Below are 23,472 nucleotides of genomic sequence, written 5' to 3' on the forward strand. Positions count from 1 at the left end.
TATATATATATATATATATCAAGCAACAGAAACTATTGGTAAAGTTTGACATAAAGGAAATTATGAGGAAATTATAAGGAGAAAACTCCTAAGGTCTTTGTTTCTTTCTGAAGTTCATATTTTCTGACTGACTTCCACTTGATGAAAAAGCAGAGACCAGCAGCCAAAATATTTGAACCAAATGTGTGAAATCAGACACAGAAAGTGAAATTTGTCACTGAAATCCCTCTTTTAAAATGTTTTCCTTCCTAATTACTCTTCATCTGTCTGTGTGGTCTCTCTCTGCAGGTCCAGATGTTATTTAATAACGAGTCTTTGCCTGATCACATGACCATGAAACGGTTATGGCTTTCACACTGGTTTGGCAAGGTACAGTGCAGCTAACACCAGCTGCAGCATCAACAACTGTCACACAGGCCTTCACACTGGAGTTAATACCTCTTAGAATATTAGTTGAACTTTCTTCACCAATAATAGAAACTGGACTATTAAATTCTAATTTGATAAAAACAATCTGTTTAATCCTTTTATTTATTTGCTTTAACATGACTACAGGCAGCTCAGAGGTGGATTAATTGAATAAAACTATTACAGTTTTCTAATATCTGTTGTTTCTCCTTCCAGGCTCAGCCATTAGTTCTTCACTACACCATCAAAGACAAAAGGACCAGATAGGATTTGTTTTCAGTCGAGAGACGGCTGTAAATATTTTGTACAATACATATTCTATTTTAATAGTGTTTGTGTACATAAACTTATTTTCCTTGTTTTGTATTTTTGAAAATAAACTTGAAATGGAAAAAATAAAGATTGTTGTGGTCTATGACTCAGACCCTTCTAAACATAATGTGTTTCAGTAACGGCCAATCAAGCTTCTGCTGATTTATGATTTATACAGTAAAATTTTTTTATTATATTTCAGAATAATATCAGTTTCTCCAACATTTGGCATTTTAGGCATCAATGTTTACTCAGAATTACAAATACACGGTATTTTCATAGCATTAAATGAGTGATGACCTATATTGGCAGTCAAGTTCAAAATATGTAACTTAAATACAAGGAGTAATCTTTATGTTTATTTAAGTGATAACTTTATGGCTTAAAAGTATTTGACTACCCAAATTCTGTTTCTCAGAGAATTTGAATGTCATAAAGCCATAATGATTTTCATGCAGAAATGTGATGGTCTGCACAATCATAGGGAACCCTGCTTACTTGTAAGTAAGTAAGTAAGTGCTTACTTACTTTCAAGGTGGAAGGTGTCACTGGCACTTTCCACAAGGAGGGTAAACCACTAAAGATCCTTACTGAAGATGCTGGTAGGTCAAAGTAATGGATGCAAGCATACAAATGAAAGGTCCAGTGAAAGAAAGATGTGCAACAGGAATAACTATCCCAGTCTAAACTGGTTTGGCTGAACATTCAGACCTTAAAGAGATATGTATCCAGAACATGGACTACAAATGTCCCATTATTTGTGTTAAGCCATTTCTAAACCACAGACAGAAAAAAAGGACTGCAATGTTCAGTTATCCAAATTCCTCTTCAGATTAAAGTAAAGTTTAGATTTCTTTAGAAATCAAGTTCCCAGAATTTGAAGGAGGAGTGGAGCGGCACAGAACTGTGTAAGTTATTATCATCAAAAGGGTTAGAACAGAAATAAATGCCTGAAATATATCACTGCATGTGTGTAATGAATCTTTACAAAGTGAGTTTTAGTGTTTGAACTGATGTACTGTAATTAAAATGTAATAGATATTTTAATTTATTGAGGCCTCTAAGTGGTTTGTGAAAAGAAACTACTAGCTTCTAACTCATTCCACATGACCTCTTACAAAATTAGTTCACATTGTTAGCATTTAATTCTACAAAGTACAATATTTTTTGCAACCATGCTGGGGATGTTCATCATGCAGTTGGAGTTCAGTTTTAGATGTGACAGAATTTGCCTTTTGATGTGTTTTAATTCTGTAAGTCCAGCACTGTTGGCTTATAAAGCCTACAAGTGTTTAAAGTTTCATAAATTGGTGTTTTTACAGGAAACTGAGAACATGAAAAAGATATATTCTAATGTCCATATTTTTAAAAAATGCTTTAAAACTAAGCTTCTATCTTGACAAAGCAGGTTATGTTTTTATTTTTTTGAATCATAGTTTCCTTCTTTAACTTTATGGTCTGTTTCAGAGAAGCTGCAAAGTTTCTTGTCCATATCATACTGTTTACCTTTACTAGTATACATTTTTCTTTATCTCCTTTAGTTTTCCTACTCTCATAACTTTGTTTGTAAATTTTATTTCTGAGTGCTTTTGTTTCCTCGCTGATACGGACAGTTTCACCGTAATCCGTGAAGATTATGCAACTGACTCACTTATATTAAGAGATGGTCATATTGTCCCATGCACTGCCTCAGAGGTTCAGACGAGCTTCAGTTGAAATCGGAAACACAGATGAATGTGGTGGTTTCTCTTCAGGTAACTTTCCCTCTGGGTGATTCATATCATGGCTATTTTCCAAACATGCAGATGATGGGATTTGCAGGAATTTTCAGCAACAATTTTGCATGTTTCTGTGGGAATATAACACTATTTTCTTGTGCGGCTACTGAACTCCAAGTGTAAAAACGCATTGGTTTTTTTGTTTTTTTTTATCTGCTTTGTTTCACCTCAACTCTGGCGAAATTTTACTGCCAGTTTTCAGAAACCTCCAGAGTTCACGAGCAGCAGTTTCTCGCGAGAACACTTGAAACGCATGACTCCGTAATGACAAAATCTCGTTGATATTGTCTTTTGCTTTTCTTCCTAGAATAATTCCCCTAACTGGGCACTAGGTGGCAGACTTGGAGTTGCTCATACTCCAGACAACCTTTGATGTTTGTGATCGTCTCCAGAGTGGAAGAAGGAACTCTGATAACTTGACACGGCCTGATGATAAATGCTACATGTTTCCAGGTCTCTTCTCTTTTTAAGTAGACAGCATTTCGTGTGATTGTCTTTGATGTTTCCTGAATATCTCGCAATTAATCACTGCCTGTTTGACATTTAAATTACAAACAATTGCTTCAAAATGACAGGTTTGGATTTAGATCTCTTTAAGAAGCTGCTCCGGTTTGGCACAAGGATACATTTTAATGATGGCTAAGATTTTTAAAATCTAATTTTGATTATTGCAACAGAACAGAACGATATGGTTCCTTGAAATGGAAAACAAAACAGTCGGGGTTGGAACATTATTCACCAGCCGCAGCTCTGCGCATGTCCCTTCAGGCCCCTCATGTGAATGAAGTGATTCTGATAATCCTCCTGAGGCTCTGCGCCTTTTTAGGTGTGTGCTGAGCGGATGCTGGACTAAAATAAATAATTTCAAGAGCGTGTATCTATGATCGTAAACCCTAATGATGGAAAAATCACTTACAGCAGAATCTTATTCAAATCTCACTTACTTTAAATCCACCCATATTATTATAGAATGAATGAGAAGCTATTATTAACAGATTAGTATGAAAGTGGTTAAAAACACATTTGCACTCTAAACTGTCTAAAAGGTATGTTGGGTAGAATAGTTTTAATTGGTAAAATAAATGTTTTTGAAATTACGTTTTTGACACATAAGTTTTTATTCAAGTTCGTTGTTTTCTTTTTTTTTCGTCAAACGACGAATTGTTCTCCCTTATTTCCTGCCACTCAGCAATTAAAATCCTTTTTGACTTTTCAACCTATGTGGTTCCAGCCGATTACCTCTATTGTGATCACCAGCCTGCTTTGGCATACACACACACACACACACACACACACACACACACACGCACACACACACACACACACACACACACATACAAAATTAGAAAAAAAGGCTTAGTATCACGATCTATTGTTATTATTATTACTATTAATAATAGATAATTATTATTATTACTATTATATATATTTTATTTTTTAACTTTTTTATGTACAAAACAAGTCGGGGAATATATTCTGGTATAACAATTTCTGTAATCTATAAATGTAACACAATCCTATTGCTGCAACATATAAAATATATGCAAATAATCACTTCTAAAGAAAAATATATGCGTCCTCCAAAAAGAGTAGAATTTTAGTTTTGTTGTTTTAAAATATCTGACATTATATATATGAAAAAATGATCTAATATTTGCTGAGTTGTCTAAAACATTTTGTCAGTAAAAACTAAGATCACCCACCTCTCCACCCACACACACAAACACACACTAAACCTTTGATCCCGCTGCAAAACTGTTGCAAATGGCCATCCAGCAGCAGCAGTGCGTCTTATTTCCACCGCCTCCCTTTGGGTTTTATTCATTAGGCTCCTCACACTAACCCATTTGCTATTCATGGCGAACTTTGTCTCCTTTTCTCTGCCTCTTTTTAAACAAACCCGGGTTAAGAGTGGCAGATGCGTGGCCATTATTACCCACGGCTGGGTGGAAGCTGTTTTATGTGAGGCAAAGGCGGGTTAACCTAATCAATCATGTCGACCAGTTGTGTTAAAGACGATTCATACAGAAGGAGGAAGAAAACATATGGCGCAGGAGCTGGACGAGAGCTTTTCTTAACACGGCGAACAGACCGGGACCTTATTGTGACAAGATGCATTCAATGCCGTCCCAAATAATGGAAATAAAGGCGGTGGATGCCTGCTAATTGAAGTCATGGCACTTTAAAGCTGAATAGCAGGGGTCAGTGAATGCAAAAGTCACATCTTTATCGAGAGAGGAAGATTTTTAACTTCCTCAGTCTGTCTGATGGGAATCTTTGCAGAGTTTTTAAATAACTGCTAAAAACCTCGAGTGTGGAGAGAATACGAGCTTCTTAGCACTGTAAATTATTTTAAAAAATCTACATATTTCATTATTAATTTCCTATAGTGCAATAATGTCCCACTTGTCTCCACTTTAGGGAAACCACACATCCAGTGTCGCTGAAAGCTGCTTGAAATACAATATAACCTTTATTTACATAGATGCTGATTAAATAGAACGTTACAATAAAATTATCGCATAGGATGTTTGATCTATATACAGAACTCAGAGCGGGTCAGAAGTTGGTGCAGTTGTTGTCGGTTGGCGCCTCTAGGAGGCCTGCACGCTTGCAGAGATTTAAAAAAAATATATGGACAGAGGGCGATATTAAATCAAATCAAAAATAGGATTAATTTGAGATATTTGGCAACTGGACAATGTGAATTAATGGCGCATTAAGCAATAATTGCACAACGTTTATCTTCGCCTCTAAAGGCGATTAACCTCTGAAAAATTATAATTTCTATTTAAATGTTGCCACGCTCTGCCTGAAAGAAAACCAGATATGTCCCTCATGTATTGAAACTTAAACAGGAGGGATTCATTATTAGTCAGATTAATAAATTAAAGTGAAGAAATAAAAAAAGGAAAATTATCCCGAATGTTCACATATGTGTGTATTCTCCTTTTATCAATATCCGTGCAAAAGTTTGGGAAGAAAAAAAAAAGTCCCTTTTTTGTTTTTCTTGTTTATGAAAATTCCAGTCCCCTCCTGACTGTTAATCGTCCACCTCAATCTCTTCATCATCCTCCGAAAACTCATCCGTGGTTTGGTCTCTGGATGAGGAGGGGGACTGTGGGAAGGCTCGGTGTCCTTGTGAGGTTGGGGAGACGCTGGGTGACCGGGCCCCGGGGCCCCCACCCTGTGGGTCCTCGATGTTGTCCATGCTGACGAGCTTCTGCAGGGTCTGCGGAGTGATCTTCTTCAGCGACTCCACGTCCGCCTTCATCTCCTCCAGGTCCCTCTTGAGCTTGGCCCTGCGGTTCTGGAACCAGGTGATGACCTGCGCGTTGGAGAGTCCCAGCTGCTGCGCGATTTGGTCACGGTCGGCCGGAGAGAGGTACTTCTGATAGAGGAAGCGCTTTTCCAGCTCGTAGATCTGGTGGTTGGTGAAGGCCGTCCGCGACTTTCTCCTCTTCTTCGACGTCTGCCGCTGCCCGAAGGAGTTCAGGTGCTCCCGACCTTGGAGGAGGGGGTGAGAGGGAAGCATGGGAGAGGAATCAAAAATCTGCAACTCGGAGCTGACCTCTATTTGCCTGAAATTTAAAGTAAAACAATTTGCAATTCTTCCGAATTACTTGCGTTCATTTGGCAAACTTTGATGGAAGATAAATTATCATTTTAAATACTAAAGAATTAAAAAATGCTGCAAAATTTAGTTGAACTAAAATTTTTACAATTTTCCCTTTCATATAGTAAAATTTCAACAAATTAATAATTTTTATAGTTGAATATTGACTTGAAGTGATTATAGTTTTACTTTTAATATCTTAGCCATGCTTATCTGTCACACTGTCAATGTAGCGCTGTATGTAAGCCAGAATGGTGTTGATCATAAGTTATCTGCCGTCTCGACCTGGTGTTACTCGAATTTATCAGTTTATAAGTCACGTGAGGCCTTATTTCCACGTATCGTTTTTATCCCAACACATTCCCATGCAGCTGTCCTGGCATGTCCTCATTAAAAGTCAAAACAATCCTCCAGTATTTTTGCCTACATGTTCTCCTTTAAAATTGCTCTCTTTCTAGCTTTTAATGAAAATCCATAATTTAATAAGGAAAGCGCGCAGCTACCTTCTGCTGCCTGGATGACGCTGACTTCTAGACCCTTGAACGTTTTGCTGGCCAGCTCCTCCAGCGCGCAGAGAGGCGAGGACGGAGTGCTGATCCCGTTTCTTGCCGCGTTGGAGCCCGTGACTTTCTCCAGCACTCGCGGCGGACAGATGCTGGCCACCGACTTCTTCACTGAGGGTTTGTTGAGGATATCCTCGATGCTGAACGGCGTCAGCGGCTTGTTGGAGTTGGCCGGCGGCGGCAACTGGTCCAGCGGAGCCCGCCTCCGCTCCTCGCCGCCGGACTGCAGCACAGACCCTGCCTTCATGTCTTTACTGGAGGTCATCGCACTCCCGCAGATATCGCTGCTCTCAAGGAAAAAAGTTGATTATTTCATTCAAATGGCAGATTTAAAACGTCCACAAGCGTTTCCTCTAGAGCTCGGGGCTCTGGTAGAACTCCGCTGTAGCTCAATGCTTCGAGTCCAAAGCTGGAAACTTAGCTCGCCTGAGAGCCTTCCTCCAAAATAACCATGCTTCGGGCGTAGTTGCAGAGGCAGCCGCGCTGTATTCCCCTCAGAGCGTCCCGATTCCTCTGCCAAACTCCATGCGGATCTTTAGAAAGTGGCTGACTGGAGGTGGTGAATCCCTGAAAGGGGGAGAAGGGGGGAAAAAGGCTTCCAGGCACCAAGAAAAGCAAAGCGACTGCTAACGACTTATTGTTGATTGGGCGAAGTTCAATTAGAGAAACACTACACCACTTGGTGACCCGCTGCTGCGTCTTAAAGGGCCGGAGCAGAAGAACTAATTGGACGTGGGGAATAGGAGGAGTCTGGTGCTGCCTTGAAATGTTTATGCATCTGTTTCCCTCTGTTGCTGTAGTCCTGTAGAAAAGCAGAGTCGATGGTCAAATCAAAGCACGTTTTCATCATGGAAAAAGGATTGGAACAAAAGCAAGCTTCACATCTCTGTCATATTCTTGCGTAATTGCGCACCGAGCTGTTTGCATAATGTGCCAATGTGGCCCCCTGTTGCACATGGACTGAAAATCAAGCACAATAAGAAAATTTTAGCCTATTTCCATGCATCCCAATCAGTTTAGCGTAAATATGATTATTTTTATTGTTTATTTATTTTGGCGAGAAAAAGCCTGTAATTTGAGAATAAATACGCGTAAGAAATGCTTATTTAATAAGGTATGACCTTATAAATCTCTGGAAAAATCATCTGAGGCAACAAATTTAAATTAATTCAAACGAATATGAAGTAGGAGGGGAAAATACAAATCTTATTGTTTTTGGTTTTCCCGTTTTGTGTGAGATGGGTTATTTTACTCCCGGTATTTCAGCCATGCTCCAGTGTGTCCCCGCAGGTGGAATCCAGTGTAACTCAATATGCGGTAGCGTGAAATAAGCGAGTAATAAAGGTGACGCCGTGCTATGGCTTCCAGTCTGACGACGCAGACTGAATTTTCTGAAAGGAAGTCAGAAAAAGGAAAGCGATTAGAGAGAGCCGCGCTTGGACGCACGGGAGAGATCAGCAGGTATGTCTGTCCGGAGGAAACGCACATTGTTTTCTGTCAGGTGCGTTTGGTTTATTCTCTTCCGTTTGGATTTAGATTCGTTTAAATAAAAAAAATTCAGCAGAAGCTGTGAGTAAGCTTTTTATGTAAACAAAAAAGTACAAAATTTTATGTCAGTACCTTTTATAAACCCCTTCAAAACAAAATTAGGTAAAATATGACAACACTAAATCATAATTTCCTGCCAAAAGGTTAAATTAAAGAAACACTAACTGAGAATGCAAACTTGTTTTATTTATTTCCAACGCTGCCGGGAGGAGGCTGCCGCTCATGAAGCCACTGCGGAGAGTCTTGTGCCAACAGCAGCATATGGTGACACTGGTTTAGGGACGGAGTTGTAAAACAGCAGGAAATTCTATTATCAGCCGTGGAGGTCCACCCTCTGAGGCTGCTTTGAATACATATTTCTCCATAACGAGCAGGAGCTTGCGGGGATAAATTCAGTTAGAGGGAATTTGGAGAGAAACGCGTATCGTCTTGGAGAAAGTTCCGGGAGAATGAAATGATGTTAATATCAGAGTGAGGCTAATTTCAGCGGACACTTTTTGACTTGAATTTGAAATTAGATGAAACGGGAAGGGAGGTAAGTTTGTATGAGCAAAGTTTAGGAGAAGAGATTATTTCTGTTGTATGGATTAAATAAAAAAAAGTGAATATTTTTAATCCCCGAATTTAGACAAGTATTTATTTATTTTAACCTGGATAGTTGTTAAAGTGTCATATTTTATTGTTTATTTTCTATCTGAACATTAATCCTGGAGACTTACAGAAAGGTCAATAATATTGAACATTTAAGAGGAATCTTTCAAAAGACAAACCTGCATAACCTCCGCACGGACTTCCAGTGTTTTATTTTTTTTCTTCTTCTTCTTCTTAAATCATTATCTTTTAAATGTTTTGTGGAGCTACTTAGTGTTTTTTCACCCTTTGGTCTAATTTGAACGTTAATTAGAAGCAGAAAGGTTGACATCATCAATCACCAGCTCTTGATGGATTTAATTGGAAGATTCGCTTCGCTTTAACCTCCCATCAGAACGGCCTTCTCGCGTTATAATGTGCTGCTTGACGTCCGTTCACTTCTCAACTGATTTCGTTTGGGTGTCATCCTGTCGGCGGGGATGATTCATCAGAAAAGCAAATTATTTTAATTTCGATCCCCCTCCGCCCCCCGCTTTGCAAATTCACAAACCTTCCAAAAGCTAATAACAGAAATAACAATAATCAAAAGAGCCAAATGTGTGTTTTTGTCCACCAGCTCAGGAAAATCCAACCTCTCATTTCAACAGCCGTGCTCAGGTTAATCACTAAATCAATTCCCTGCATGGCAAAATTACTTCAATCCAGATCCAGATCATCCTCAGGCGGAAATGGAAAAAAAAAAAAAAAAAAAAAAAAGAGCTCTAACAAATACAACAAACAGCTGCGGTAAGAATCTTAATAGATAAGCTGTCGTTTGCGCAGCCGCAGCTCATCATTACACCTAGTTATCCTTTTTATTTGCACAAAAAGAGAAAAAAGGGAAAAAAGGAGAAAGCACAACAAAGAAAAAAATATTTTGTGTGCCTTACAGCTTGGTACAACAAAAGAAAGACAAATAATCTACTTTACATCAAGGACGAGTTCATCCTTAACGTAAAGGAGATTATTTGACGTTGATGGTGTTTTTCCTAATCTAAACTGGTGCTGAAGTTTGTTTCAAAATCCCTTGAAAATTCAGGACATTTAAAAGAGTTGCAGGGAATTTGAGACCAATCAGCAAGTCGACGTAATCTTGATAAATAAATTATGTTTACTGTGTGGAGGCCGCTGTCACCGCGCACCGCCGTGCAGCCTCTGCTGCTGCAGTGTGTGTTTTTTGTTTCCAGCCCTAAAGCCTAAAGCGGCCGGTTTCCTCTGTGAAACAGCGCGGCTGCTGAAGGAGTCTGATGGAGGACAGGGCTGCTGCAATGTGACTCCATGTCAGCTGAACGGTCCGGACCTCGGTTACATTTAGCAGCTTTACAACGTTTGAGAAAAATATGGATCAGTCGGGGAAAGATAACAGGTGCAAAATCTAAAAACAATTAGTCTGAAGTAAAAACATTACGAATTTAGATTTTCTTCTTTTTACGTCAAATAGATGAAGTGACGTTTTCGATCTCACGTTTGCTCGAGAGTCCCAACAGGTTAAGTGACGTCGAAAGGTGAATGTCTTCTTTTAAACTTGCTCTCTAGCACATTGAAGTGGTTTCATTGGCTCAGACACGCAGGTGCGCATGTTCTCCACTTCCGGCGCCCCTTCACGTCAGCGCGCCCTGGGTTCTTATTGGCCACTACAACCCCGTCCATGTGAGACACCGTCCTCACCGCTGACGCTCAGGGTTTATATATGGCTCCGAGCTGGTTCTGATTGGAATTTTGGACCCAGACAGAAATGACTGATGGGAGCCTTATTTTATGATTATTGTCAGAATGGAAGGTTTCAAACTGAGACCTGGCAGTTAAGATTAAAGCTGTTTGAACGTGTACATTTCAGATCACTCTGTTTCCTTTTTGTTTAGCACATTCATCAGTTTTAGGTGAACATTAGTGGCCCAGCCTAAACTCACTAAAACTAAATTAGTTTTCAGATAAAACTAATTGAGTCCACTGGCGAAAATCTAGTCACTATTACTGACCAGTTGTAGTTTCTTTATTTTTTTAAAATAATATATTTGATAAAAAAAAAAAACATACTTGAAGTTATTATACAAAAATACAATAAAAAATATTCACATAATAAATTTTCAGTTACTAGCCATTACTCACAGTCACGTAAGGCACAAATATTCTGATTACAAAATAAGACCAAGAAATTATTTAATAAATTATTCTACAGCACTTTTCCGTTGTTAGTAGGCTGTATATGTACAGCACATATTTGAGTGTATGTTTGCTTTTGCCCTTTTCAATTTGTTTTTAAAATCAGTAAAAAAAAATTAAAAGAAAATAAAAAAATGGTCCTACATCCATTCCTTCAAGATCAATCTTCAATTCATTACAGGAATAATAATTGTCATCATCACTATAACTAATTAACTAACTAAACAAAAACATATTATCATTATGTTTCTTCATTAAACATTATGATAATTAGTTGTAATTTAACCAGCAGTTTTCTAGTGTTCAAGGTCACAAATGACTTGGTGCTGCTGTTATGTTATATTCATGCATCATGAATATAACACACCTGTTTGCATCAGAAATACAAGGAGTGATTTCTGCTCTGACAACATTTGCACTGACTGACGGGATACACCGATTCCTGACCAGTTTCCAATCCCAAACACCTTCAGTTTATTTCAGGGCTCCCTGCAGGTTCAGAGCTCCTCTCCTGGGAGTGGACTGCGGTTGTCCTTGTTGCTTTGTAATGGCCCCCTGGGGCCTATTTAAGCTCATAAAGAAGGATAGGTGGGAGGCTTTAGCAGGATTACAGCATCTTGTGTGAATGTTTCTCCTGTTTAACTCCTGACTGGCTTCATTATTGTGTAATTAGCCCTGCTGACCGGCGATACATGTAATGTGATACTCAACATTAGATTTATACTGTTTATGTGCATGTTTGTGGCCTACAGCCAACTCGTTAAAGAAGAGCCATTAATATGACAAGTGACACCGCAGCCCTGTTGCAATAACATCATCATTTATGTTTCTGAAGATTAGAGAAATATAATTCTAAGTTGCTTTAAACTAATGAGATGTTGGTCATGTCTAATGTAGCTTTGTGCTCACACTCAACTCTAAAATTTTTATTTACAAAACAAGTAGACTGTAAATCATGATTTAATTAATAACTAACTAGCAAGTGTAGTATATTTGGTAACTCTGGTACATATAAACCTTTTATCAAACTTGTTATAATATAAGTCAACTTAAAACACTAAGCCTTGCCGAACTGCTTAAATTGTATTGCACTTGTTTTTTTTTTTTTGTCAGCTCATATTAATAAATACAGAAACATGAAGTTTTCCAGATCTGTCTAAAGGCAGTGATGAGTCTCTGCTATTAAATTGATCAAGAAACACAAACTGTGCATAAAGATTCATTTAAAATATTGCTTTATTTCAGAGAATAATAATAATGTTTACATAAATAAGGGAAAAAGAAACACATGAAGGCAATGGATGCACGAGATGACCTGAATTTGATCAATTACTATGACAAGTTGATAACAGTTTTAAAAGACTGGGGTGTATTAAATGTTAGACTCAAAAATAATTTTACTTATAGTGAGCCATAATTTTCATCAATGGTTAAAGTTGATCAAACATTTTGGAAGTAAATGCTGTAAAAAGATTTTGATCAGAATGATAGTGAAGGTCCTGGTTCAGTTTGTATCCAGCTTTAGCTAGTTTAGCGCCAGCGCTGATACTTTTAACCCTGAGGCAGCTGTTGTCAATGAATGACACATCTTAGCTGCATATGTGAGAAAAAAAAGGTTCACATGCCATATTATTAGAAAAGACGTAAAATATTTACTGCTCTTTCAGTAAAGATTTATGCTTTAATTACAAACTAATTCATGGTTTGTGTCTTCATTACATGCAGGCCAAAGCAGACAACTTCATGAAATAAACAATCTTCTGTTATGCAGGAATGACTCAGCAGAGCTTATCTACAATAAAAACTGTAGTCGAGACATTATTAATCTATCTGAGCTTCTGGAATTAGATGTGTAAATATTCTCTTGGTCAATTTAAAGAGAATATTTAGAATCATATTTTTTAATGAGTTAATTTATGATTATTAAATGAATCTTAGTAGTTAAAATGCAACAGTTTTGTTGAGCAAGTACGTTAAAAATTGACTGATAGATATGGGTTTTCTAGCTGTTAAACTGAAATGATTTTTATGCAGATATGCTGATAAAAAGTGACCTAAATAAACTGTGTGAAAACTTCCTCATCTTTTTTATTGGCTAAATTCTAACAGCTTGTTTTGTTAAATTTTTACCTTTAACATTTATAAAGATAAAAAAATATTTCCACTAAACTTCTACACATATTTCTAGGAATGTCTTGGCTCACTCTGAAATTGTTAAATTGTGTACCCAATACATTCTTTGCGAGGACTCGGAGGACCTTTTTTTTCCTTCTGCTGGCAAACGAAGCCCTCTGTCCCTCCCAAATCATGATTCCAAATGCAAGTTTTATGTGTCACATTTTCACTGGAAGTGCACAGCTGTACCATGTAAGGCAACAACTCATAATACAAAAGGCACATTAACTGTTTTCTTTTTTTCTTTTTCTCTTTTTTTTTGGAAAAGTTGTGTCTCAAAGTGTTCCCAGATTTCACAAAACCTATTTAAAAATCACTTAAACTATTTGTTAACAGCAATTAAAGTTAGACTGTTGTTGAGCTACTGTCACAGAGCTAACTGAGGGACTTCAGGCCCTGAAACAGGGTTTTGTAAACCAGTTTGCAGCCTGTCTTAGTTTTAGTGAGAGCCGGCCCAGAATATAAACAAACTAATCTCCACCTGATGGAACCTCAAACCAACAGGGGCTTCCTATTATTCACAGACCATCTAAAATTTTATATTTATTCATTGACAATGAAAATACTTTTAAACTTGATTTATATCACAGTGGCTTATTTAAAAGGTTTTAAGGAATTTTAAAATATTTAAATTATTTACAATATATCACTCTTTTATATATATATTTTTTATATATCGCTTGTTGATATATTTGTATTTACTAATATTTAGCACCTTGGATGGAGTAGTCAGCAAATAAACAATTAAGCAATTTCCTTGGGGATAAATAAAGTATATTCTGTTTTATTCAAAACTGCTTTAAATTAAAATTAAAATCGGGTGGTTGAGTCACCATAGTTATAATCTGATGACAAGTTTAACCTTTTCTTTTTGTTCGTTCACAAATACGTCTCAGAAAAATAATAATCAGTTATCTGTGATTTCTTTTAAGCTCAGCCAATGAAACTCCACCTCCAGTGGTGGTGATGTTCTTAAGAGGAAGAGGGGCCCCAAATCAAATTCAGCATTGGACCTGGCCTGGTTTTAGTTATCTCTCTTTCATCAGGATTTGCACAGTAAAGGTTCCTCTTTAGATCTTGGACGTTTTTTTATCAGGTAAAATGTTAAAACACTTCAGCTTTTCTCTTTGATCTTCTTTATGTTGTGTAAGATGTGGTGATGTCACACATTTATTACTCAGCACTGATATCAGCTCTTTCTCTGATTTTATTACAACGTGAAGAGGTTGCCTTTATATAAAATTCCTCACTATAGATAATCACAGCCTGGTTTCCTGATGTGTTGGGTCATCAGTTTACAGTCCACTGCCTCTTCTAGTTGCCTACATTTAGCTTTTCTATGAATTACAGCTGTTAATTACCTTGTAATTTAACTTGTTAATTCTAGATACCAAAATGTCTGAAAGTACCACAGTTTAAGAGCAATGTATGTAAGCCATTATCTGCATGCTGAAATGATCTTTAAAAAAACACTTCCCTCTCCCAGATGAGTGCACACAATCACATTCAATAGTCTGACACTGATTCCAACATGTTCCCCTTCATTATATTTGAGTCGCTGACAGAACTGAAATGGTTTGTTTCAATTATGGGAGTGAAACACAGCCGTGACATTTTATCTGGAGAAAACAAAACACAATATGTGTTCTTGCTTTATGACCCTTGTTATTTGTCCATTAGTTCCATGATTTTGTTAAATGGACCAAGTAGATTTTCCCCCCTCTCGAGTATGAACACAGAAACTGTACAACAAACATAAAAGCAACAGAGAATTTCCCCGCTCCAAAATCTAGTTTTCTAGCAGAGTAAAGACAATTTGATGCAGGACTCCTCAGGCCTGTCCTCTCATGTCACGGCACATATCTGGGCAAATGAAGATAAATCCACGTGTGAGCTCACCATGTTCCAGAGGAGCCTTCAACAAATTAATCACCTGCAATTCTATCCTTGTCCACTTGGGCGCCTGGCGGGTCCCTGATGCAGCATCCGCCGCGTAATGAGGGCCACATCGGTGAGCGCCTTTTACGAGCCGCGCATGCTCCTCCAAACGAGAGAAAATAAATGAGCGAGTGAAGCCTTCTCTCTGGAGGCGCGTCGTTTTCTGGAGATGGTGTGGCGCCCCGACCTCGAGGATCACCCCTCTACCTCTCCCTCCGCACATCAGGATTTCATTAAACGGTGAGCCGGACACCCCAACCCCACCCCAGCCACTTCACTCCATCATCACCCCGCCACCCATAGCCCACCCCCCACTTCTGCTCTCTCCTGCGCCACTTTGCTCCCAAACCAAATGAGGAAATGGCTCGTCTGGTCGCTGACAGACCCCGGGTTGGGCCGTAAAGATAAATGACCCAAAGTATTAAAGTTTAACACGTTGACAAAACCCACCTGATCTGTGGGATTAATGCAACAAAAAATCCATCTGTGGAAAAAAGAAGGAGGGGAGGGGGCTCTGCTGGGAGCAGTGATGAAGACTCACTGGGGAGCAACAGGCGGGTATGGGAAGGTCAACCTAAATTCAGAATTAGTGCAAATCCAGCACTAAGAGGCAAAACTTCTTAAAAATACAGCAACAACTATTTTTGAAGCACGGACACAAAGATGGATTTTAATTAAATCCAAACTTAAATTTATGTTTGAACACAAAACTGAACATCACAAAACAGTACATCTATTTATTTGATAAAATCCAAAAAAGTGACTCATATTTTACTGTTTCAATACAGACTTTTTTGGCATGGAGCTAGCTCCTGCACCCCCCTACCCCGACTCCCCCGAAAGAAAAAAAAAAAAATCAGTTTCCAGAATGTATTAAATGTTATATTATGTTGGTAGGATATTCACACAACTTTTTACAGCAGGTGGTCACTGACACCCTGCACAAAAGGTAATTTTAATGGAAAATTGAGAGGAAGGAAAACGTTTGTCAGACAAAGAGAGACTTTATAAAGTCAATAGAAAGGCTTTAGGACTGTTGTTGGAAGTGTCAGGTGAAACTGTCCAGGCTGGATAAAAGACCAGCCTGGACAGGTACGGTGTGCAAAAGTGTCTGACAGTTGTAGCGTACACAAACTCATCACATTTGATCTTTCACCTACAAGATTTTTCACCAAAAGCCTGAAAAATGTCCTTACTGGATGTTTTAGATTTAGTTCTAATCAATTTTTGTTTTGTTTTTTCCTACTCACCGTGGAGATGGGTAACTTTTTTCTTTTAGCTGCATTAGCATAGTTGGTTTTTAGATTTTGTGTAAAGACTGATTTATTTATAAACATAAATGTGGCTTAATGTTGCATTTTCATTCTAAATAACAGTGAGATTCAACTTAACCAATTTATGTCTTACTTACAAAGCTATTCAGGTGTAGTTGACAGGAATGTAGAGAGATGCTGCTATGAGGTCGTTTTGAGGCTGAATCATTCATGGTGGATCTATTGAAAACCGTTTTTTTTGTGTGTGTGTGTGTGTGTGTGTGTTGGTTTTGATGATTTACTGACATAAGCCGCTTCATTAGCATCTTCATTAGTGTCACTCCATGGCACCTACTGGACATCCAGTGGAAAGTTCAGGACAAAATTCTTCAAGCTCACATGGACCATCTCTGTATGCTGTGAGCCCCTACAAGTAAAAAATAAAATACTGGAAACATAAATTAGCAACTAAGGACTGATACATTAGGACTAATACATTTATTACAGTTTTGAAGTGTTGCTCTCACATTGTTTGGAGGTTGCACTTGATTATCTCAGGTGGACATCGTCCATCACTGATTATGTTTCAACGACAGTATTCTGCAGTAATACCAAATATTTCTATTAGAATAAAACTTGGTGTTTTGATGATCAGCTAACATGTTTGCGTTGCACTTGGTGTGTTTAAGTTTTCTATGGTTGTAGAGTAGTGCTGACTTGAAGAACGGTATGCAGGCTAATGCAGCTAATATTCAGGAATCTAAAACATTGTTAAGAATATTTTTTCATGCCCGATTACTTTAAAAACATTTTGAACAATATATCTTGAGTGGGATGATTGGAGATAACATGTTCTCCTCTTCCACGTATTTTCTCTGGGAACTCCAGATTGATTCCACATCACAAAAACCCACTGTTGGGTTAATTAGTCTCCCCAACTCGTCTTTCGGTAAGATGTGTGTGTGCATGGTTGTTTGTCCTGTTTTTACCGCGCCTCTTGCCCCCCTCTCACCATTCCCAGTCTAAATGGATAGAATGTATTGAGTGCTGCTATCATAAATTAACAATGACAGGGTTAAGAAGAACAATGATGTATTTCCTTCTGACTGATCTACAGTTTGGATTTGTTTCCTGTTAACAATTTATAGCAGCTCATGAAGAAATAAACCAGACAGCAATTAGCAGCTGATGGTTTGCACTAAGGAAGAAGCAGAAAGCGCATCCACAGCTCTTATAAAATCACAGCTTTTTGTGTCCTCCTCTACTCAGTCGTAGAATTAAAAAGAGCACAGAAACAAACATCTCTCCAGTATTTTTTAATGACTTGTTCTCATGTTTGATAAATCAAGTATTGAAATAATTGACAAGCAAAATAAGACATTATTTTACTTTCAAAATACTGATGGCATGGATCCATAGTGAAGTTTCCAGAAACTGGAATCCTCAATATGAACAGGAAACAAGTAATTTAATACTTTTGAAAACAATGTGTCTATGAATGACTGATATGCTGCAACGTGTGTTAAAGACTTCTCATTAGCCATCATTTAACTCTAAGGGAAAATGTTTAATCACCTCCAGTGGAGACAACAGATGTAAAAAGCATTTGTTGTAAATCTTTGGTGTTTGCTTTACCTATCTGGACACCTACAGGGAGGAAGACACTCACACAGGATAATCTGACTGCCAGAAGGTTTAGTCATTTTTAAAAACACGAATGTAAATAAATGTGTCCTTGTGATTAGGAGCTGATTTGAAATATGCAGGGTCCTGATCCAGAAAACACAACTCAGAGCAGCGGGATAAAACAAACGGTAAGAATTATTGGCAGGCACATCGTTTTCTGGCTGAGCTGTGAAATGCTTTCATGGAGTTATGAATGTGTCCACATTAGTGAAATATAAGCTTTTAAACTGTTCTGAGGAGCACTGGAACATGTTTAAATGTTTCCAGCCAGCTGGTAAATCATTATTATTGGGTCTTATTTTTCATAAAAGTCTAAGATGAAGGTTCATCCTTCTGGGTGACAATTATTTTTCTTCCTCTGAAGTTTTCAAATCATGATAGCAAACAATATAATAAACTCAACATTTAATACACAGCTTTTACAAAACACACATCCAGTCATTTTACTAATACCAACTAATTACATAGGAAACAGATATGCATACTGGGCCCTTTGCTTCCTTCAAAATCACACTAATTCATGCAGCAACTAATACAATCAGACTTTAACAGACTTTCACAGTAAAGCTAGAGAAAATATACTCTGATTTAATTAAATGGGTCCAAATTCTGTCTTTGTGGCCTTCTGTATCTCTCTGATGGAAAGATGTAATGAACAGGAAAACAGGAAACTTGCATAAGAAAAAAAAAAAAAACCTGTCAGGTATCATAAATACTGAGGGAGTGAAAACACTAAGTGAGGTCTTGGCTCAATATGTGTCCATAACTTACTCTGATGCAGAAGTTCATAAATATTAAGAAAAAGGCTCACACTCCGTCGCAGCCATGAGCAATGAATCCTCGGAGAAAAACTCCTGCAGACCCCCAAGTGGCTGAGCTTTTGTATCTGTGTTTCATTTTTCTTTTTCAAATCAGAGGAAGATGGATGTTGATCCTTAAAAAGCCAAACTGCCGTCCGTTAATGATTCAGGACACAAGAAGCAAGGAACACGGTGTTACCCAGTGGGTGCTTTTCCTTATCATGCACAGCATCTGCAGCTTCAGTTAATCAGTGTCGAAAATAATGAAATATCTCTTCTGGAAGCGTTGACCTTTAGTGGGGATTTCCTTTGCAAAGAATTTTCCAGGTATTTACGCTGCTTTGTTGTTTGGAAGGACTATTTTTGTTTAAAACCATTTTTACAGTCATCTATACTTATTGACAACTTTGATGAAGCTCTGAAAATCCTTAAAATAAACCTAGTTGTCATTGTCACATAAACCCACCATGAAAAGAAATGTGCATTTATCCATCCTGTTTGTTACAGATCCAGCTCTTTCAAGCGTTTCAATTGTTCTGACTATAAATACATTCAGATTTAGGTACCAGTCCATTCCCAACACACATCTGTCTTATCTGAGTGCCATGGCTTTCTCTCTTTCCCATTTTGAAGAGTAACTAAAATAATATGTCACATATAATTTTTGTTCCTAAGAAACAGGGAGTCTGTGATAACTGAATAAAGCTTTATTGTCACTCTGTCCAACTTTAAAAGGTAAAGTATAAATTAAAATCAACAAAAATCTTGCAATCTATTTTTTTTTCTTTTCTGAATACCATATTTTTTGGATTCTATTAAAAAGTGAGACAGAAGGATTTTAAAGGTGATGGTCAATTTTATAAGTATAACTTAAATATGCATTTTTTTTGCTCTTTAAATGTTTCTTCAGCAATGGTAGCAATATATGTACAAGTATATATTGAAAATGAATCAGAACTAAATTGCTTTGCTTTATAGTGAATGTGATGAAAGAAGCAATTCTGTGTGGTTGTTAAGAACATAAATTTTGTTCAAACTAAAGTTGTAGAAGTGTTTATGAGCTCTCAGGACTTCAACATACTGTGCCTACACTCTTCTAAACCAGTTTTTATATCATCTAAAGAACAAGGAAGCAAAACTATTTGAGTTACTCTTAATAATATTAATGGAAACCTGAAATCAAATATGAATATTCAGTGGACGACTTCCACAAAACATTAAAGGGCTCTAATTTACACACACACACACACACACGCACACACACACACACACACACACACACACACACACACACACACATATATATATATATATATATATATATATATATATATATATATATATATATATTCCAGTCATCATGACTTGCACAGTGTCTCCTCAGTCAGCAACTGAAATATTCCCGAAAAATCAAAAACATTTGGTTCTTCGGGCGAAAGTTCTTCAGGTTCGGATTCTGATGATCAGGGCCGTTATGGCCTGACATATATGGACTGAATCAGAAACAGACTGGTGAGAACTGATCACCATTTGTGATGTACAATAGCATGTTCTTGCTTGAGATAAGGTTGTTGTTGCTTCGTCTTGTTGTCTCTGGTGACGTCCTCTTCTCCATTTTCTCTGTAAGTTTGGAAAGTAATTTTTTGCATCTGAGCTTACGTATCCAAATCTGATGAAGTTTTTAATCTCTCGGGAATTTGAAACTGTTTGAAAAATTCATTGAAGCAGGCTGCACCATGTTGCACCAATACTCACTCACTTTCTGTTGAACTGCTGAGTGCTTGTAATGCAGCACTGTTCACATCACACGTCTAAGGTTGACACAAAAATGCCAAAAACACCAGAATGTGTCTTTTTTTATTAAAAAATAGAAATAAAAGGGTTTTTTTAATTATTTTTTTTATTTTAAAACAACCATATTTTATGTTTTTTTTCACCCGATGTTAGCTTAAAAAACTTTTCAGTTCTCCTTTAAGCTAGAAATGTCAAACTTGCTTCTTTGAGGTCTGGTGTCCTCCAACTTTAAAGTATATCCATTTCAACACATCTGAATCACATAATTAGGTCATTAACAGAACTATGACTGCATGCTGGGGACGTAATTCAACCATTTGAATCACATGTGTTGGACAGCAGGACAGCAGCTGTCCAGAACTCAAGTTTGACATCCCTATCTTAAGCTAAGATAAATTATATTCAGGTTCATGAACTGAATTTGGGGTAATAAGATGTGTATAGTTGTGTTAGTACAGAAAACTGATCAAACATTGATAACATACCCTGGAGGTGGACCCCAAAACTGGATACACCCTCACTCTGACTCTGTTTGAAACACATGGATGAGTAGGAGATATGCAAATAAAAACCAGGGTTGTGCTGTTTGTGAGGTGTTCTATTGTGCTTGTGTTTAATCCACAAAAGCTGTAAGCCAATGAACTTTGTAAATACTTTTTAGTTCCAGACATGCATTCACTTTTTTTCCAACTGAGATCACATCACTCCTGATCCCAGAATCAAAATGTCCTGTTTCATTCTCCACACTTTCAGCAACTTTCAAAACAACATCGGAAGAGAAAGAATAAACTAATAAACACTGGAATGCATCAGTCAACTCAGTGTGCTTCCAGAGGATCGACAGTCTGTGTGCATCCTCCATGACACACCCCTCAGTGACCACATCCGCCATAAGCAGCCGCAGATTAAAATGATATGGAGATTATCGGGACAAAAAGCCTCCCAGCTTGTCACGGGATGCAGAGCGTATTGTACATCCACATGTATTGAACACAAACCTGTCACCGTCTGTGACAGCCCCATTCATCACACACAAAGCCAATCCTGTCAGCAGCACAAAGCCTTCTATCTGTCCCTCCTTCCTCCCCCCTTCTAAGTGACAGCATGGAAATGAACATTAGGACACCCGGGTGTATATTGAAATTATTTGTTTTTCTGCCTCCCACTGAAGCCAATTTCCAGAGGCTAATAAACCTGGGAATCATTGTGTCTGAGTAAAGGGTGGTGTCTGTGAAAACATCACCAGGTCCCAGGGGTTGTTGTCACTGAAGCCGGTCAATCTGTTTTTAAAAAGCCAAAAGAAGAAAGTTATAATTTCTGTTTTACAAATATCTTGTCAAAGGAGAGCTGATGGGGAATAGCAGTAAAATGGTGACAACTGAGAAAAATGCTAATCAGTAGAGTCAAGGAACTGGGATATCAAACAATTAACTCAGTGAGGAATCATAGACGGTAGCAGGTACATTTACTGGCACCTCTGGTAAAGAAAAATTAAAACCATTTTCTTGCAGCAAAATAATCCTGACATTTAATTAATAATAAAAATAAACCTTGACGTTTAGTACATTCAGTAAGTGGAAAAATACTCATGTTAAGAAATAATTGCTTTCATAAAATTAGTCACGATTCTTCTCACAATCCCTCTAAAATTAATCTAACAGATTTTTTTGAAATAATTTTTACAGCACTTGTCGCCTTTATTTGAAAGTAATGTGAAGGAGGCAGAGAGAAGTGAGGACAGACGGGCAGCAAAGAAACAGAGTATGGGACTGAAACGTGTGGCGTGTAGCCTCTAGCCACTGTGCCACACGACTCCTGAAATATTTTTTAACTCTAGTTTCTGATCAGAGTTTCCATAAAAAATATTTAATATTTTTTTAGAGTAAATATGTATCTATTGGCAGAGTTTCTGAGTACATTTCCAGCAGACCACATTATGTGTGCTCTGTGTTGGACAGGGACTCAGTAGCTATGTTTCCATCCAACTGTCATGTAAATTTAGAGCAAACTTTTAAAATATTGCAAAAAGATGAAATTTAAGTAACATAAACAAAAAATAAAAAAAATAAAGTAGGCAAGTTTTCATCAACTGGGTTGGAGCAAAACTGAGGAAATTATTTCAAATGTTCCTTTTCCCACGTGTGTTTTCTTATGAAATACTTCAATGTGTGCATACAAATACATGGATGGGAACACAACTAGTAACTGTCTCTTCTTTCCTCTTCTCTCTCTACACCAGTGGTTTCATATACTGTCCAGACACCTGCTACTGACTCTGCGGTAGTCGGAGTCATCAGAAGTGGTGATGAGAGGGAACATAATAAGGTGGACAACTTTGTCACACTGGGAATGGGGAGCTCCTTGCATTTAAATAATTTTCAACAATTACATACCTCAGATTTAAAATATTTTCACTGAGTTTTGCTGACAGTATAACTAACAACAAAGATAAAGTCTGCCCCAAGTTACTAAAAGGAAATCTCGCGAAATCTAGAGTTAGTCTCTGCTGAAGTCGTGAAGATCTACTGGAACAAAAGGTTGCCTTCATGTTTGTGTCCACATGTGAGCTGTTTCCTCATGTGCACAGGCTTGTGTGATCGAGTGTTTGTCTCCTGAGTCAGCGGCATCTCAGTAATTACCTGCAGATCCAGAGGCAGAGCGGCTCTGCAGCACTGACAGGGGGAGCATCATTTCCCGAGTGTTCCAGAGAACTGCAGACTGCAATAACACCACTCAACAGGCCTATCAAGATGATCCACATCACATTTTCCACACAATAACAAACATCTAACCTATTTAGGCTGCAAA

At 37.8% G+C, this 23,472-nt stretch overlaps 2 protein-coding genes across 3 annotated transcripts in view; one reads left to right on the plus strand and one right to left on the minus strand.

Moving 5' to 3' along the window:
* Nucleotides 1-808, plus strand: part of pcgf1 (polycomb group ring finger 1) — a 16,205-nt gene extending 15,397 nt beyond the window's left edge. For both annotated transcript variants that reach the window (XM_015046701.1, XM_015046700.1), the window contains exons 8-9: nt 289-369; nt 625-808. In XM_015046701.1, coding sequence (XP_014902187.1) covers nt 289-369; nt 625-675 — 132 coding nt within the window. In that variant the 3' untranslated portion in view covers nt 676-808. The remainder of the gene's footprint in view (nt 1-288; nt 370-624) is intronic.
* Nucleotides 809-4,956: 4,148 nt separating this feature from the next.
* On the minus strand, nt 4,957-7,705 carry lbx2 (ladybird homeobox 2). Its single transcript, XM_015046697.1, has 2 exons — nt 6,618-7,705; nt 4,957-6,005 (listed from the first exon to the last, which is right to left on the minus strand). The coding sequence occupies exons 1-2, from the start codon at nt 6,940-6,942 to the stop codon at nt 5,542-5,544; spliced, it is 789 nt and encodes a 262-aa protein (XP_014902183.1). The 5' UTR covers nt 6,943-7,705; the 3' UTR covers nt 4,957-5,541.
* Nucleotides 7,706-23,472: the final 15,767 nt, after the last annotated feature.

This window comes from Poecilia latipinna, unplaced genomic scaffold (genome assembly GCF_001443285.1).
Source record: "Poecilia latipinna isolate Pla-1442-1.1 unplaced genomic scaffold, P_latipinna-1.0 Scaffold789, whole genome shotgun sequence".
NCBI lineage: Eukaryota > Metazoa > Chordata > Actinopteri > Cyprinodontiformes > Poeciliidae > Poecilia > Poecilia latipinna.